This window comes from Oncorhynchus mykiss, chromosome 26, assembly GCF_057628025.1.
Source record: "Oncorhynchus mykiss isolate SJ-2025 chromosome 26, ASM5762802v1, whole genome shotgun sequence".
Taxonomy (NCBI): domain Eukaryota; kingdom Metazoa; phylum Chordata; class Actinopteri; order Salmoniformes; family Salmonidae; genus Oncorhynchus; species Oncorhynchus mykiss.
The window spans coordinates 33,123,702-33,142,149 of NC_143047.1; the positions used below are offsets into that span (position 1 = coordinate 33,123,702).

Genomic DNA, 18,448 nt, shown 5'->3' on the forward strand with positions numbered 1-18,448 from the left:
GGGTTTTCGTTTAACGCCTGGTTGTCTCACTAGCCAACAGAGTCCATCACCAGCATGACCTCTACTGTCACACTGAAGCAGATCATTACATCTCCACACAGAGACACCACTGACCTCTCTGTCTCTAGGAGTCTGTCTGTCTGTCTGTCTGTCTGTCTTTCTCTCTCTCTCTCTCTCTCTCTCTCTCGCTCTCTCTCTCTCTCTCTGTCTGTCTGTCTGTCTGTCTGTCTGTCTGTCTGTCTGTCTGTCTGTCTGTCTGTCTGTCTGTCTGTCTGTCTGTCTGTCTGTCTGTCTGTCTGTCTGTCTCTCTCTCTCTCTCTCTCTGTGTGTCTGTGTGTTTTGGAAACCGTGGCTGATTTCAAATCAAATTGTATTAGTCACGTGCCGAAAACAACAGACCTTACAATGAAATGCTTACTTACGAGCCCCTAACCAACAATACAGTTTAAAAAATAACAGACCTTAAAATGAAATGCTTACTTACGAGCCCCTAACTAACAATGCAGTTTTAAAAAATAACAGACCTTACAATGAAATGCTTACTTACGAGCCCCTAACCAACAATGCAGTTAAAAAAAATAACAGACCTTACAATGAAATGCTTACTTACGAGCCCATAACCAACAATGCAGTTTAAAAAAATAACAGACCTTACAATGAAATGCTTACTTACGAGCCCCTAACCAACAATGCAGTTTAAAAAAATAACAGACCTTACAGTGAAATGCTTACTTACGAGCCCCTAACCAACAATGCAGTTTAAAAAAATAACAGACCTTACAGTGAAATGCTTACTTACGAGCCCCTAAACAACAATGCAGTTTAAAAAAATATGAATAAGAATAAGAAATAAGATTAATAAGATTAAGTGCCATCTCCCCCTGCCCTCCGTGATCCTCCATGGTCCCTACCAAGACTAGCCAGCCTTCCATGTCTGCCAGGGAGAACCTTAGCCTGGGGGAGTCTGTCTGTAAGGCAGTGGGGTATTCATGGATCAACCAATGGTTAAAGCATAGTCATGCAGGTAAACTATAGTCACTAGTGCTGTTACAGTAAACACTATGTTGCAATTCTGACTCTGACTCTGACTCTGAGTCCATTTTTCAGATGTATGTTTGGCAGTGAGGGATAAATACAGACACGTTAGTCAGTAGGAGAAAACCTTTCTGTTTCTGTCACTGCGACCACACCACTCCACATGCTGCAAGACAGAAATCTCACACAGAAAACAAACATTCCTAAGTACTGCTTTAAACTGGATCTATCACGACACAAGATGAGACCCAGATGCAGACACAGGAGGCAAATGGTTGGAGTCTTACAATCTTTATTAATCCAAAGGGGTAGGCAAGAGAATGGTCGTGGACAGGCAAAAAGGTCAAAACCAGATGAGAGTCCAGACGACTGGCACAGAGAGACAGGAGACACAGGGATAAATACACTGGCACAGAGAGACAGGAGACACAGGGATAAATACACTGGGGAAAATAATCAGCACCTGGAGGGGGTGGAGACAATCACAAGGACAGGTGAAACAGATCAGAACGTGACAGGATCTGCTTTAGCTGAATTAAAAAGGTAGCACTCAGCCAAACTGGATATCTGGTGATATCTGGTGAGGAAGGGCCTCGACTGATATAGCTGTGTTCCTTGGTATCCTTGTACCATGTAGCGCCAGCTGTGTCAGCGGTCCTGTCTAGTTGAGTCAGTGGTCATATCGAGTTGAGTCAGTGGTCCTGTCTAGGTGTGTCAGCAGTCCTGTCTAGTTGAGTCAATGGTCTTGTCTAGGTGTGTCAGCAGTCCTGTCTAATTGAGTCAGCAGTCTTATCTAGTTGAGTCAGTGGTCCTGTCTAGGTGTGTCAGCAGTCCCGTCTAATTGAGTCAGCAGTCCTATCTAGTTGAGTTAGTGGTCCTGTCTAGGTGTGTCAGCAGTCCTGTCTAATTGAGTCAGCAGTCCTATCTAGTTGAGTCAGTGGCCTGTCTAGGTGTGTCAGCAGTCCTGTCTAATTGAGTCAGCAGTCCTATCTAGTTGAGTCAGTGGCCTGTCTAGGTGTGTCAGCAGTCCTGTCTAATTGAGTCAGCAGTCCTATCTAGTTGAGTCAGTGGCCTGTCTAGGTGTCCTTATTTTACATCTCTACATCTCTTGTTGCTATTAGATGTCTGGTTAGACTGTAAACTCTCCTTCCAGACTCACATTAAGCATCTCCAAATCAACAAAGCCTCCTTCACTCATGCTGCCAAACATACCCTCGTAAAACTGTCTATCCTACCAATCCTTCACTACGGCGATGTCATTTACAAAATAGCAAATTTGATGCAGTCTATCAAAGTGCCATCTGTTTTGTCACCAAAGCCCCATACACTACCCACCACTGCGACCTGTATGCTCTCGTTGGCTGGTCCTCTCTACATATTTGTCGCCAAACCCACTGGCTCCAGGTCATCTATAAGTCTTTGCTAGGTAAAGCTCCACCTTATCTCAGCTCACTGGTCACCATAGCAACAACTACTCGTAGCACACTCTCCAGCAGTTCTATTTCACTGGTCATCCCCAAAGCCAACACTGCCTTTTGCCTCCGTTTCTTTCAAGTTCTCTGATGCCAATGAGTGGAACGAATTGCAAAAATCACTGAAGTTGGAGACTTATATCTCCCTCACTAACTTTAAGTGTCAGCTGTCAGAGCAGCTTACCGATCACTGCAGCTGTACACAGCCCATCTGTAAATAGCCCATCCAACCAATTACCTACCTCATCCCCATATTTGTTTTGTTTTTCTGCACTTTTGCACACCAGTATTTCTACTTGCACATCCTCATCTGCACATATATCACTCCAGTGTAAATTGCTAAATTGTAATTACTTCGCCACTATTAGCCTATTTATTGCCTTACCTCCTTACTTCATTTGCACACGCTGTATACAGATGTTTTTATTGTGTTATTGACTGTACGTTTGTTTATCCCATGTGTAACTCTGTGTTGTCTATTCACACTGCTTTACTTTATCTTGGCCAGGTCGCAGTTTTAAATGAGAACTTGTTATCAACTGGCCTACCTGGTTAAATAAAGGTGAAATATATATATTTTTTAAAATGGTACCAGTGTGGAAGCATCGATGTACTGTATCTTTCTCCCACCATACTACAGGTATGAAGGCTCTGACCTGGGAATGGTATGATCTGGATCTAAATCCATCTCTCTTTTCTCAGGAACTGGAGCTGTCCAGCTGTTTCAGTCCTCCATACACGCTCTTCAGAAAATATTCTATGGGCGAAGTAATACTAAAATGAGGAAAAGAGATGCACAACAAATATATAGGGGCAATAGATTTATCCAGAAATCGGGGAATGATTAGGCTACACTGATGATGATTCTATCTGTCCAGCAAAATCAACAATTTATTTGAGAAACCACAATCTTTTGGGTAAGACCCTTCAGACCTTAGTACACACTTCAGTTGATAGCCAATCACAAGTGAAGTGTGCTTCCTTCAGCCCCTTGTTAGCATAATGATTGTATTAATCTGCAGATTTACACATGAAGCCAAATGGCAGTTCAAAACTGAAATGCCAAAATGCCAAAGCCAATAATAATGAAGCATTTGCTTTATATTGAATTGCCATTGTCCTCCATGAGAGGCTGGGTATTTACACATGCCTGAGACAGTCGAGACGGCCATGATGACTATGCACTACTCTACCAGGCAGCTCAGTATTAGTATTCTAGTCACAGACGAGGGAGGGAGAGAATGAGGGAGAGGAGAAGAGGAAGGAGGAGGGAGAGAAGGGGGGCACAAGCAACATAAGCTATTGACTGCTCCTGCATTATCTTGAAAGCACAGAGAGTAATTTTCCACAAAAGAAGTAGCAGTCTCTCTTCTGTCCAACAGGTTAAGGCAAGTTGACAATAGTTTTAATTGTCTGAAATGCAGTGGACCAATTGAATTGCAACAACAAATGGCAACAAGCTGAATTACTAGCACAGGTGACACTGAAAAGAGCATAACAAACAACACTGACAAATAAAAATCTAATTGAAAGTTTGTGTGAGCATGGAGTAGCTCTCAATAATGGGACCTGGCATGTTCTTTTGGTTAGAGATGATCGAGGCAGACACTTCTACGTCTCTCTCTGTCAATCATCCTATGTGTGATGTGTTTATTAGCAAGATGATTCTCAGGAAGATGACTCTAGACTGTTCTGACTTAGAATACGTGGACAACTATAAATACCTAGGTGTCTGGCTAGACTGTAAAATCTCCTTCCAGACTCACATTTCGCATCTCCAATCCAAAGTTAAATGTAGAATTGGCTTCCTATTTAGCAACAAAGCCTCCTTCACTCATGCTGCCAAACATACCCTCGTAAAACTGACTATCCTACCGATCCTTGACTTTGGCGATGTCATTTACAAAATAGTCTCCAACACTCTACTCAGCAAATGTGATGCAGTCTATCACAGTGTCGACCCAAACTGTACTGTGCTGTCTCAGATGTTTTCATTTCGCCTTGTCCTTTACAGAATGGTTCTACTTTAGCAACAATGGTGGATATGTAACCAGCTCAGTAAAGCACTAAAGTCCAGCTCAGCTTTGTTCAGCTCAGCTCAGCTTTGTTCAGCTCAGCTCGGTTCAGTTCAGCTCAGCTCGGTTCAGCTCAGCTCAGCTCAGCTCAGCTCGGTTCAGCTAAGCTCAGCTCGGTTCAGCTCAGCTCAGCTCAGCTCGGTTCAGCTCAGCTCGGTTCAGCTCAGCTCAGCTCAGCTCGGTTCAGCTCAGCTCAGCTCGGTTCAGCTCAACTCGGTTCAGCTCAGCTCAGCTCGGTTCAGCTCAGCTCAGCTCAGCTCAGTTCAGCTCAGCTCAGCTCGGTTCAGCTCAGCTCAGCTCGGTTCAGCTCAGCTCAGCTCGGTTCAGCTCAGCTCAGCTCGGTTCAGCTCGGTTCAGCTCAGCTCAGCTCGGTTCAGCTCAGCTCGGTTCAGTTCAGCTCAGCTCGGTTCAGCTCAGCTCAGCTCGGTTCAGTTCAGCTCAGCTCGGTTCAGCTCAGCTCGGTTCAGCTCAGCTCAGCTCAGCTCGGTTCAGCTCAGCTCAGCTCAGTTCAGCTCGGTTCAGCTCAGCTCAGCTCGGTTCAGCTCAGCTCGGTTCAGCTCAGCTCAGCTCGGTTCAGCCCAGTAGTTTGAAAAGGGAAATAGACATTGAACATTTTGGCATGAATAGAAATCTCTTGTCCCAGTTAGTTTTTTATTTACCTCAGTAAGGTTTAGGCATTGATGATCACTGTCTTGTCTGTATAATTATGATCTACAGTAACATCTTCTTCCACATGAGTGTGGATGAAGGGAAAGATACGAAGGAGAGGAGGCATATTTAGACTATATTTAGACTATTGAGTTGCACCCCATCATGACCTTAGAGAGTCCATCCTGGTTAGGGTGGGGTTGACAGGAAAGGAGCGATAGCTCGGCAGAGGACTACTGAAGAGCAGTGACACACACACAAACACAGACACACACACTCTCTCTCTCTCTCTCTCCTAGTTTCACTGCATTCAACGTCAAATCGATTTATCCTCTGTGACCTTTCTAAGCCAATGAGAGTCATTTCACGCAATTCCCACCTTCTTCCCACAAGGCTCACTGCTTACTGGTCTGTGAAAGGACTTTCCTAAGGGTCTAATGGAGACCCAGTCAACTTCACACACAATACGAAAAACCAATACACCATGAAATAAAACACAATACATTTCTGGGTACAGTAAATGACCTATAGGAAGCAGAACATACTTCTGACTGAAACAAGCACCCATTTACTGCTATATAGATATGTATTACTATATTCATTATTATGTCATTTGCTCAGCGCCTTCAAATTGTATTGGTCACATTCACGTGATTAGCAGATGTTATTGCGGGTGTAGCGAAACGCTTGTTCTTCTAGCTCTGACAGTGCAGTAATATCTAACAAGTAATATCTAACAAATTACACAACATATACCCAATACACACAAATTGAAGTAGGAATGAATTAAGACTACATACTGTACATATGGACGAGCGATGTCAGAGCGGAACGGACTAAGATACAGTAGAATAGTTTCAAAAACAGTATGTACATATGAGATGAGTAATACAATATATGTAAACATTATTAAGTGAATGAGATACTGTAGAATAGTATAGAAAACAGTATATACACATGAGATGAGTAATACCAGATATGTAAACATTAAGTGACTAAGCTACCATAGAATAGTATAGAATACAGTATATACATATGAGATGAGTAATGAAAGATATGTAAACATTATTAAGTGACTAAGATACCATGGAATAGTATAGAATACTGTATATATATATATGAGATGAGAAATGCCAGATATGTAAACATTATTAAAGTGACTAGTGTTCCATTCCGTAAAGTGGCCAGTGATTACTAGTCTATGCCTATAGGCAGCAGCCTCTAATGTGCTAGTGATGGCTGTTTAATAGTCTGATGGCCTTGAGATAGAAGCTGTGTTTCAGTCTCTCGTCCCAGCTTTGATGCACCTGTACTGACCTCACCTTCTGGATGATAGCGGGGTGAACAGGCAGTGGTTCGGGTTGTTGATGTCCTTGATGATATGTTTGGCCTTCCTGTGACATCGGTTGCTGTAGGTGTCATGGAGGGCGGGTAGTTTGCCCCTGGTGATGCGCTGGGCAGATCGCACCACCCTCTGGAGAGCCTTGCGGTTGTGGGCGGTGCAGTTGCCGTACCAAGCGGTGATAAAGCCCGACAGGATGCTTTCAATTGTGCATTTGTAAAAGTTTGTGAGGGTTTTAGGTGACAAGACAAATTTCTTTAGCCTCCTGAGGTTGAAGAGGCTCTGTTGCGCCTTCTTCACCACACTGTCTGTGTGGGTGGTCCATTTCAGTTTGTCAGTGATGTGTACGCCAAGGAACTTGAAGCTTTGATTGATCCCTCTCTCATATTCATCCAAACCAGTGGAGTGAGTCAGACTCGCCTGAGATTTTCGGTCACCGTGGTAACATCGCCTTAGGGGAGCACTGTCCCAACCCAGAAGAAATTAGTCATTGTGATGAATTGATTCCCCCTAACCCTTTAACCAACATCTCTGCAGGGATCCAAATCATGATGACAGTTAAAGAAACACATCTGATATTTCTGGAATTATCTGTTTTCTTTTGGTGTCAGGATCATTGTTAGCCTCCAATACATACAACACATGTTTTGTATTCACAGATAATTCTGGATGAGAGCGTCTGCTAAATGACTAAATGTAAATGTGTGTCTTATAAGAGCTGGTTTGGAACAGACACTTATTCTTAGGTATCTCTTGATGTTGTTGGCCTATTTGAAGTGCTGACTGTGGGGCAAAGCCTTTGAACCTGACCTTCTAAACCCATTTTATGTTGAGAGATCTGTAGGGACCCTTAAAGGCTGAATATCCATAGTTCTCTCTCTACTTAAACATTCGAGACTTCCCTGTAGCCTCACATTCTCTGTATGTCTCTTTCTCTCTCTACCCCGTCCCTTGCTCTCTTTCTCTCCCTCACTCCCTCTGTATCCTCTTCTCTTTCTTCCTCCAGAAGTTGGTCCTTCCCTGCCTCTTCCTCTCTTTTACACACACCACAGGGTCTTTTCCCACTGCCAAGTGACAGAGACAGCCGCACAGCGCCTCTCCCTGGCTTTAAAGTCCCATAGTCCTCTGGGACTCTGCACTCAGACTCTGTTTCTTCCTGCCTCATTCTGGACACTCATCTCATTCATCTGTAGTTTATGCTTTCTACCATTTGAGTCCTCTCACATTCTCTGGAGTTGGGGGGTGGTGGGGGGGGAGGGGGGGGGGGGGGGTAAGAAAACATGGTTCATATTCAATCAAAAAGAAGAGAAGGGCTGAATGGTCAAAGTGTTGCACAATGTTTTAACGAGTGCAAGGCTGTAGTGTGGTCATCCGCAGTGCTACTTAAATCATTTAGAAGGATCAACTATAAACACAATTTATTATAACAATATGATCATCTTTAACAAAACTGGCAAGCATTGGTGCTCTTAATCTCTGTACACATCCAAACACAATCTGAACCAAATCCTCAGATTCTCACTTTCTATATTTGGCCAGCGCTTCTGGTGCAGTGATTAAACTACACACTTCAATTTCCTGGCAGTGTTGATTTAACTCTGCTAGAGCAAACACACCTCCATTCACACGGGTGATGAACTGTTTAGCATGGCAGGTATTCAACTGCATTTTCTATCAAACCTGAGAATATATTAGATAACAATTCACCTGAGTGAGGCCCTCGTTCATGTACTTTATCTGGTTGTCTAAAAGGAACCAATGAACTGAGAGGTTGTAGTTATGACGGTGTGTGCCACATGATGTATTCTTTAGGATAATCATCAGTGAACACTAGTTCCTATAACATATTTAGTGGTAGAAGAGGAATGGAATCAAGAAATACATCAGAAAACAGATCAGAACCTTTGACAGGGGTGTTCAAATCTTACCCTACGACGTCCGGACAACTGCTGCTTTTCTGTTCTAAAACCTAAACGGGTTCTCCGTCTGTCCACATAGGATAACCCTTTGAAGCACCATTTTTGGTTCCATGTAGAACCTTCTTGGGTTCCATGTAAAACCACAAAGGGTTCTACATGGAACCAAAAAGGTTTCTACCTGAGGTTCTTCTATGGGGACAGCTGAAGAACCCCTTTGGAAACCTTTTTTCTAAGAGTGTACCTGAAAATGACTTGCACCCACCTGGTATCCCAGGTCTAAATCAGTCCTACTCCCTGATTAGAGGGGAAGAATGAAAGAAAAGCTGTGGAACTGGCTTCGAGGTATAAATGATAATTTGAGGGACCTATACTGAGCATTAATGCAGCACTAAGCATCATTTCAGTTAGTTAGCTTGACTAGTTCTAGTCAGATGATACAGCTAACCTGCATACTGTACACATGAGACAACACATTTAATATACAGCAGTTACCAAACACAGTCCTGGGGAGCCCAAACCTTCTGTTTGTTATTCCCTAGCACTACTGTACACAGCTCATTCAAATAATCAAAGCATGATGATGAGTTCATTATTGGAATCAGCTGTGTCGTGTTAGAGCAAAACCCTAGGACTAAGTTTGGAAACACTGACGTACAAGGTGATAAACTGAAGAACATACAAGGTGATAAACTGAAGAACATACAAGGTGATAAACTGAAGAACATACAATGTGATAAACTGAAGAACATACAAGGTGATAAACTGAAGAACATACAAGGTGATAAACTGAAGAACATTCAAGGTAATAAACTGAAGAACATACAATGTGATAAACTGAAGAACATACAAGGTGATAAACTGAAGAACATACAAGGTGATAAACTGAAGAACATACAAGGTGATAAACTGAAGAACATACAATGTGATAAACTGAAGAACATACAAGGTGATAAACTGAAGAACATACAAGGTGATAAACTGAAGAACATACAAGGTGATAAACTGAAGAACATACAAGGTGATAAACTGAAGAACATACAAGGTGATAAACTGAAGAACATACAAGGTGATAAACTGAAGAACATACAAGGTGATAAACTGAATAATATAGAAGCTCTCTCTTATTGTCCCTGCTGTGTTCTGGCACTTGCCAGTAACAGTCTATGGGGGTCTGCCAGTAACAGTCTATGGGGGTCTGCCAGTAACAGTCAATGGGAGTCTGCCAGTAACAGTCTATGGGGGTCTGCCAGCAACAGTCTATGTTGGTCTAACAGTAGCAGTTTGTTGGAGTCCGCCAGTAACAATCTATGGTGGTTTGCCAGTAGTAGTCTATGGGGGTCTGCCAGTAGCAGTCTATGGGGGTCTGCCAGTAGTAGTATATGGGGGTCTACCAGTAGTAGTCTATGGGGGTCTACCAGTAGCCGTCTATGGGGGTCTACCAGTAGCCGTCTATTAGGGTCTGCCAGTAGTAGTCTATGGGGGTCTGCCAGTGGTAGTCTATGGGGGTCTACCAGTAGCCGTCTATGGGGGTCTACCAGTAGCAGTCTGGGGGTCTGCCAGTAACAATCTATGGTGGTCTGCCGGTAACAGTCTATGAGGGTCTGCCAGTAGCCGTCTATTAGGGTCTGCCAGTAGCAGTCTATGGGGTTATTCCAGTAACAGTCTATGGGGGTCTAACAGTAGCAGTTTATTGGAGTCCGCCAGTAACAATCTATGGTGGTCTGCCAGTAGTATTCTATGGGGGTCTGCCAGTATCAGTCTATGGGGGTCTGCCAGTAGCCGTCTATGGGGGTCTGCCAGTAGTAGTCTATGGGGGTCTAACAGTAGCAGTTTGTTGGAGTCCGCCAGTAACAATCTATGGTGGTCTGCCAGTAGTAGTCTATGGGGGTCTGCCAGTAGTAGTCTATGGGGGTCTGCCAGTAGTAGTCTATGGGGGTCTGCCAGTATCAGTCTATGGGGGTCTGCCAGTAGTAGTCTATGGTGGTCTAACAGTAGCAGTTTGTTGGAGTCCGCCAGTAACAATCTATGGTGGTTTGCCAGTAGTAGTCTATGGGGTTCTGCCAGTAACAGTCTATGGGGGTCTGCCAGTAGTAGTCTATGGTGGTCTAACAGTAGCAGTTTATTGGAGTCCGCCAGTAACAATCTATGGTGGTCTGTCAGTAGTAGTCTATGGGGGTCTGCCAGTAGTAGTCTATGGGGGTCTACCAGTAGCCGTCTATTAGGGTCTGCCAGTAGTAGTCTATGGGGGTCTACCAGTAGCCGTCTATGGGGTTCTACCAGTAGCAGTCTGGGGGTCTGCCAGTAACAATCTATGGTGGTCTGCCGGTAACAGTCTATGGGGGTCTGCCAGTAGCCGTCTATAGGGGTCTGAATGTAACAGAACACTAAGCAGTAACAACACAGGAACCCACCGCTGAGTTGAGGTCTTATTCAGTGCTGGCAAGGGTTAATGGTAATGCCACCTGCCAACCTCAGAAATATGGTGTCTTTCTCAAAGCAAAGCCTGGATCCAAGGCTGGGCTGGAGCAGGTCTGAGTTATTGCTCTCTGCCTGAAAACAGGGGGCTCAGGGTGAGCGATGCTATTTTATGCAGACCTCAGCACTGGCGCCTACAAGCCCCATCGTGCTTTAGTCAAGCTTCACTCACCCAAAGAGAGAGAGAGAGTGTGTAGAAGAGAGAGACAGAGTGAGAGAGAGACAGAGAGAGAGAGAGGGGGGGGGGGGGGGGCATGGAGGTAGGAGAGAGAGGGTGAGGAGTGAGAGAGGGAGATGAAAGATGTTAGGAAGTGAGAGTAGAGATAAAGACAGAGATATAGAGGTGGGCAGTGAGAGAGTAGAAGAGAGAGAGAGAGAGAAGAGAGAGAGGTGGGAGGTGGGAGGGAGAGAGATGAGAGATGGTATGTAAGAGGGAGAGAGAGAAAGTAGGGAGTGTGCAAAGAGAGAGGGACTGTGAGAATAAATCAAATGAGGTGGTGAGATGGAGGGAGGATGACAGAAAGAGAGAGGTGAGAAGGAGGCATTTAATTACTGGTAAAAATCCTCATTAGTGTAGGACATTGTTTTGTTCATGAGAGAGCTGCAAGTATAGAGGGAGAGTAATAATGTAGGGATGTAAGATAGAGGGGGACAACAAGCAAGGAAAATATAGGAGATAAAACTGTCAGAGAGACAGATAGAGAGATCCAGGTAGGTAAAACAGTCAAGTAAAGGAATAAGTGTTTGTCAGGTGTTGACAGACAGAGTACCCAAAACAGGCACAGTGCATCCTAATCAAATGGATTTGGATTGGTGGATTGGTCCAATAGCAACCTGATGTGAGATTATGTAGAGATGGAGGATCAAACAGCGGTATGCAAATGGTGAGCTGTCAGACAAGACATGTAGTCTGGCATACCAAACTAGAACGTCGCTGTGCTCAGTATTCAAATCCACTTCCTGAGGGACAGAGGCTATCATCTTTCCCCATGTAAAAATGTGTTTGTCATGTATGCCCCCCCACTCACACACCTTTTATATTCACCTCAGTAGGATAGGGTTGTGTGTATGACTTGCTTTAGGTTTCACTTCGGTTCTCAATAGATTTATTTTTATCAAAGCCTTGCAGGGTTATGGTATTTATTTTTAGGTAAGACATATTTTATACCCCCATCATTCATATTCCAACCCCTTTAGACAGAGCTGTACAGTCCCAAGTGGCACTCTATTCCTTTTATAGTGCACTTCTTTTGATCAGGGCTCTCTGATCTGAGTAGTGCACCAAAGTAGTGCAGCTGATGGACAGGTCCACCAGCTGGTCCAACGTGAGGGTGGTGTCTCGGCAGGCCAACCCCCGATGGACGTCCTCGTGCAGACTGCACCGGTAGTGATCGATCAGGTCCCTGTCGTTCCATACCGCGCTGGCGGCCAGGGTCCGGAAGTCCAAAGCGAAATCCTGCGCGCTGCTTGCCCTCTACGTTAGGTGGAACAGACGTTCACCCGCTGCTCGACCCTCAGGCGGGTGGTCAAAAACTAACCGAAAGCGGCGGGTGAACTCTGCGTAATGGTCCAATGCTGCGTCTCCTTCACTCCATACGGCATTTCTTATTCCAGGGCTTTGCCTGAGAGACAGGTGATGAGGGCGGACACGCTCTCACGTCCCGAAGGAGCCGGGTGGACAGTCGCAAGGTAGAGCTCCAGCTGGAGTAGGAACCCCTGGCATCCGGCAGCCGTCCCATCATACTCCATCGGGAGCGTGAGCCGAATCCCGCTGGGACCGGGTGAAGGAGGGGTGGACAGTGGGTCCTGCTGTAGTGGGGCTGGTGGAGGCGCTGGACGACCTCCTCCTCTCTCACAACAATCCATCGTTTGCAGCACGCGATCCATGGCTGTGCCCAGACGTTGCAACATGGTGGCGTGCTGCTGGACGCGCTCCTCTACTGCCACAGGGAGGGCGTCTGCTCCTGCTGACTCCATTCCAGGTGAGTAATTCTGTCATGCGGTCTGTGTGTAGCTGGTGTAGAGGAGTCAGGTCGCAGGACAGCAGATATGAGTAAATAAACTTACTTTACTCAAAATATACAAATGCGATACAATAAAGAGAGCCCACATTAACGGACCGTACTACATACAAACAATTACTCACAAACAGACATGGTGGAACAGAGGCTTAAATAATGAACAAGTAATAGGGGAATTGAAACCAGGTGTGTAAGACGAAGACAAACCAAATGGAAAATGAAAAGTGGATCGGCGATGGCTAGAAGACCGGTGACGTCGACCGCCGAATGCCGCCCGAACAAGGAGAGGGACCGTCTTCGGCGGAAGTCGTGACTATGGGCAGAACTGAAAAAACGTGTGCGAGCAAGGAGGCCTACAAACCTTACTCAGTTACACCAGCTCTGTCAGGAGGAATGGGCCAAAATTCAACCCCATTTATTGTAGGAAGCTTGTGGAAGGCTACCTGAAATGTTTGACCCAAGTTAAACAATTTAAAGGCAATGCTAATAAATACTAACTGAATGTATGTAAACTTCTGACCCACTGGGAATGTGATGAAAGAAATAAAAGCTGAAATAAATCATTCTCTCTACTATTATTCTGACATTTCACATTCTTAAAATAAAGTGGTGATCCTAACTGACCTAAAACAGGGTATTTTTACTAGGATTAAATATCAGGAATTGTGAAAAACTGAGTTTAAATGTATTTGGCTAAGGTGTATGTAAACTTCCCACTTCAACTGTACGTAATCAAGGCATTTTTTATTTGTTATTAATTTCAATAATGTTCTATCCTTTTTCCTTCATTTTGAAAATGTTAAGCAGGTTGTGTAGATTCATTTTTTAGATTTAATTTTAAGTCAGCAAAATGTGACAACTGTGCAAGGAGTGTGTAGACTTTCACTAGGCACTGTAGATGTGTATATGTGTCCTTCAGCAGTCAAACCGCAGACAGACAGCCAGGTGGATGTCAATGATAAGGCCCCTGCAAGTTCTTGCAGCAACTAACTACAGCTCTGAAAGAACCCTGTTCTTTGGCCGAAGTGTTGGTAAAAAAAAACCCACAGCAGTAGAGATGAGTGTGCGACTTCCTTTTAGAGCCCTTTAAGGAACCAGGGCTCTGGTCAAAAGTAGTGCACCAAATAGGGAATAGGGTACTATTTGGGACGTAACCCATGAATTCTCAAACGGCTCCTGTCACCAGGAGCAAAACCTTTCAAAAGCTAGTTAGTGTAATAACAGAGCAAAGCTGTCCAGACGGCATCAGGGCTGATGTATCAACTTTTTATCGATTAGGCTCATAAGGAGGAAATATGAGGAAACGTTACATCTGTTTTTCAGCTTTTTCTGTAAAATGTGGTAAACACACAAACCAAGCAGACATGACACACAGAAACACTAGACTCAAGACAATGGGATGACACTGTTCGTCAGTTCCTCTCCTCTCGTTAGTATGTATGTTTGAGATTGACTGACTATATTGCAGTTGGACTGCTCAGAATCACTGATCGACAAATTCCCTTGCATCCTGAAAAATGACTCATTATGTGATCAAGATGAGTGATTCTGCGCCTCGCCTTCCTCAAACTGATCCCTTTGAACGTGCTAATTTATTGCAAGGTCCGTTTGTCTATGTGAGTTGTGCAACCCCAAACTGTCACCTTTGATCCTGAACAGGACTGACCTTTGACCTCTGAGGAGAACTGGGCAGAGTGTCGCGTCGCGAAGAGCTGTAGCTCTCTGTTCAGGTCGCACAGAGTCAGATCGATGTCCCACGACCGCAGTCCTGTTAACACACAATAACAAATGTAGCATGATGCACTACATGACCCATAATGCTCTGTAACTATACAACAAACTGTTGGAGTGGAGGGGCCTGTCTAGGGTCTGATTTCTATTGCGTGACCAAATGAACATGACCCTGCTGGTTGTTATTGCTCCTTGGCACTGATTGGTAGATTTCTACTAATAGGCTGGAGAGGGAACACACCTGTCTTTCACCATCTGCTGAATCAAAGGCATGGAATAAAAACCATTAAACACCATGGCCTTCGACCACTGAGCTGATAACCCCTAATGTACAATAACATCGGAAAATGACTGGGTTGGGAAATAACCTCTTGTAGGAAGATGATTGTTATTAATATTGGCAGTTATATGTTGAACCTAATTACGCCCCCTGTAAACAGTGAGCTACTCAGTATGCAAGCTGTTTCCCTGAATGATGCCAGTTCTTATTTAATAGAGTGTCTATTGAGTCAGGAAGAGACATCAGGGCAGGGTTTGTTTTTTGTCTTGATTGGCCAGTGTGTTGCCTCCATGCACAACAGTATTCAATGACCCGTCACACTTTTCTCTAGAATAATTTAACATCACATTCACATCATGTTTTTTTTGTCTGGAATGATTTCCTTTCATCTATATTCCAGTGTTTCAGATAACCCAGTAGGGCCTACTGATTGCACATTTGCAAATTCTTAGTTATTCTAGCCAACTGCAATAACTATGGAGAATAATCCATTGCAAACTATAAAGAGTAATTCAACCCTTTATTCCAGAAACCATTCAGGATCTCACATACAGTAGAATAGTTTTGTGTTGCGTATTGCTATATTCAGCCATATAGGGGGCTATACATCTGGTGCAGTGTCCTCTATGTATGCGTTACCAAACAGCTCTGTTCAATGTGAAATCCAACCCACTCATGCTGCAGCCTACGTTAGAGATGTAGTCGTCATCCGCTCCCTTTTAGATCCGCTGCAACGGATGAATTAGATGACAATATTCCTAACAGTCACAGCTTGTTCTAAAAAACTCTTTGGTTTGACTTTTGTCGTACATTTGAATATTGCAAGTGCAGGCCAATGCATAGGGGTCAAGCCTCTGACATTTAAACAAACTACATTTTTACATAAAACAAAATCTTTGTGGGCAATCTTGAACTTCAACAGTTTAGAAAGATGTGTAAAGACTTATAATACCCAGTCAAGTAGCCCACTCACCCTGTTTTATGTGTTTTTTGGCAGACTGAAGGTGGTGGTCCGTTGAGATTTCTCCGATAACTATCAGCATATAAAATCTCCCGTGGTTGAACGGCGGTCTGGTCCTATGGTGCTGTCCACGGTGCTGAAAGGGTAGGGCGGGCTCGCGCTGCTCCTCCGTCTCTCCTGGCGCTACAGAGAGCGATGCTGCTGCCACGGGGATTTCCATGGCAACAGCACGATGAGTGGAAGCTGGGTCCTTTTCCATCTCCATGACAACTGCATCCGGTGGCAGCACAGTGCATGAGGGATGGCTGGGGGGAGGACCAGTGGGTGTGGCTCGTGAGAGGGACGCGATTTGATTGGTGCAGGGTTATGTGGCTATTTGATGTCACAGCACGCCATTGGCCAAATCCGACATGGGGATTATGATAATGTTTATCAAGTTTATCTGAATCGACTGTCTTGTATAGGTAGTGGTTGTGATGATGATGATGATGATGATGAGTGGTATACTACATGGTCCTCCTCATTTGTTACATAGCTGTAAACCACCAGCATTAGGCCTACTACAACTAGTGCTGTAGTTTCCTAATAGGCATACTACAACTAGTGCTGTAGTTTCCTAATAGGCATACTACAACTAGTGCTGTAGTTTCCTAATAGGTCTACTACAACTAATCCTGTAGTTTCCTAATAGGCATACTACAACTAGTGCTGTAGTTTCCTAATAGGTCTACTACAACTAGTCCTGTAGTTTCCTAATAGGCCTACTACAACTAGTGCTGTAGTTTCCTAATAGGTCTACTACAACTAGTCCTGTAGTTTCCTAATAGGCCTACTACAACTAGTGCTGTAGTTTCCTAATAGGTCTACTACAACTAGTCCTGTAGTTTCCTAATAGGCCTACTACAACTAGTGCTGTAGTTTCCTAATAGGTCTACTACAACTAGTCCTGTAGTTTCCTAATAGGCATACTACAACTAGTGCTGTAGTTTCCTAATAGGCATACTACAACTAGTGCTGTAGTTTCCTAATAGGTCTACTACAACTAGTGCTGTAGATTCCTAATAGGCCTACTACAACTAGTGCTGTAGTTTCCTAATAGGCCTACTACAACTAGTCCTGTAGTTTCCTAATAGGTCTACTACAACTAGTCCTGTAGTTTCCTAATAGGCCTACTACAACTAGTCCTGTAGTTTCCTAATAGGCCTACCACAACTAGTGCTGTAGTTTCCTAATAGGCATACTACAACTAGTGCTGTAGTTTCCTAATAGGCCTACTACAACTAGTCCTGTAGTTTCCTAATAGGCCTACTACAACTAGTCCTGTAGTTTCCTAATAGGCCTACTACAACTAGTCCTGTAGATTCCTAATAGGCCTACTACAACTAGTCCTGTAATTTCCTAATAGGCCTACTACAACTAGTCCTGTAGTTTCCTAATATACCTACTACAACTAGTGCTGTAGTTTCCTAATAGGCCTACTAAAACTAGTCCTGTAGTTTCCTAATAGGCCTACTACAACTAGTCCTGTAGATTCCTAATAGGCCTACTACAACTAATCCTGTAGTTTCCTAATAGGCCTACTACAACTAGTCCTGTAGTTTCCTAATAGACCTACTACAACTAGTGCTGTAGTTTCCTAATAGGCCTACTACAACTAGTCCTGTAGTTTCCTAATAGGCCTACGCATCAAATATCTCAGGGAACAGGTGTTCCTGTAAGACTGTCTTTGATATATCTGGATCTAGAGGAACTGAAGTTGTTTCTCTGGAATAAATAGGTGTATTTATATCCCTGTCTCTGGATGTACCACCAGGAGATGTTTCCAGTAGGCTTCCACACTGACACCTCTTTGTTCCCTCCCTGAACACAACAACCCTTCATCTGTGCAGAGACGTTCACAACAAAAGGCCTCAGAGACAAAGTGGAATAGAATATGTTTTTGTACAATGTTAATGTATTTGATTATCTCCTAAAATAGCTGGAAAATAACCAAATTAGCTACAGAGGGGAAAAGCTGGCATGAAATTACCTGAAAATTGGAGAATGTTGATTGAGTTCTCCACTTGCCATGTTTTATAACAGGAAACTCAGTTGTTGTGGGACATAAATGATCTTGAATCAGGATGCATATTAGCCTACATGTACAGTTGAAGTACATTGACCTTTACTTTGGAAACTGAGAACTAAATGAATAGTAAGACTTCATTCTTTTCACCTTTGATTGACGACAATGAATTAAAAGGATTGTTTGTCCTGATAGTAGATCGTGTAACTCATATAGTCACCCTATGACAGAAACATTCAGGTAGAGATGAAATTCAGCGCCAGAATATGAACATTTATTTCAGATTTCGATCTGTTTGATTGTCATTTTAAGGCCATTTTGAAATTATAATTTAAAGACCAAAATCACTGTTTGACTTTGACCCTTATAGTTGACACTAGATATTGTACTATAGGTGCAGTTTCTATGTCTGGTAATTACAGCG

General features: G+C 43.7%; 1 protein-coding gene and 1 long non-coding RNA gene across 2 annotated transcripts in view; one reads left to right on the forward strand and one right to left on the reverse strand.

Annotated features, from left to right (window-relative positions):
* LOC110506148 (microtubule-associated protein 1A) overlaps positions 1-16,225 on the reverse strand; it is a 64,525-nt gene extending 48,300 nt beyond the window's left edge. Inside the window, exons 1-2 of the mRNA XM_036963904.2 lie at positions 15,972-16,225; positions 14,654-14,755 (exon numbers count right to left, since the gene is read on the reverse strand). Of these exons, the coding sequence (XP_036819799.2) occupies positions 14,654-14,755; positions 15,972-16,224 (355 nt within the window). The 5' untranslated portion in view covers position 16,225. The remainder of the gene's footprint in view (positions 1-14,653; positions 14,756-15,971) is intronic.
* LOC149971450 (uncharacterized) lies at positions 12,233-18,218 on the forward strand. The gene is made up of 2 exons (XR_016492323.1): positions 12,233-12,948; positions 15,996-18,218. It is a non-coding gene; the product is annotated as an uncharacterized LOC149971450 (long non-coding RNA).
* The last annotated feature ends 230 nt before the right edge of the window (positions 18,219-18,448 follow it).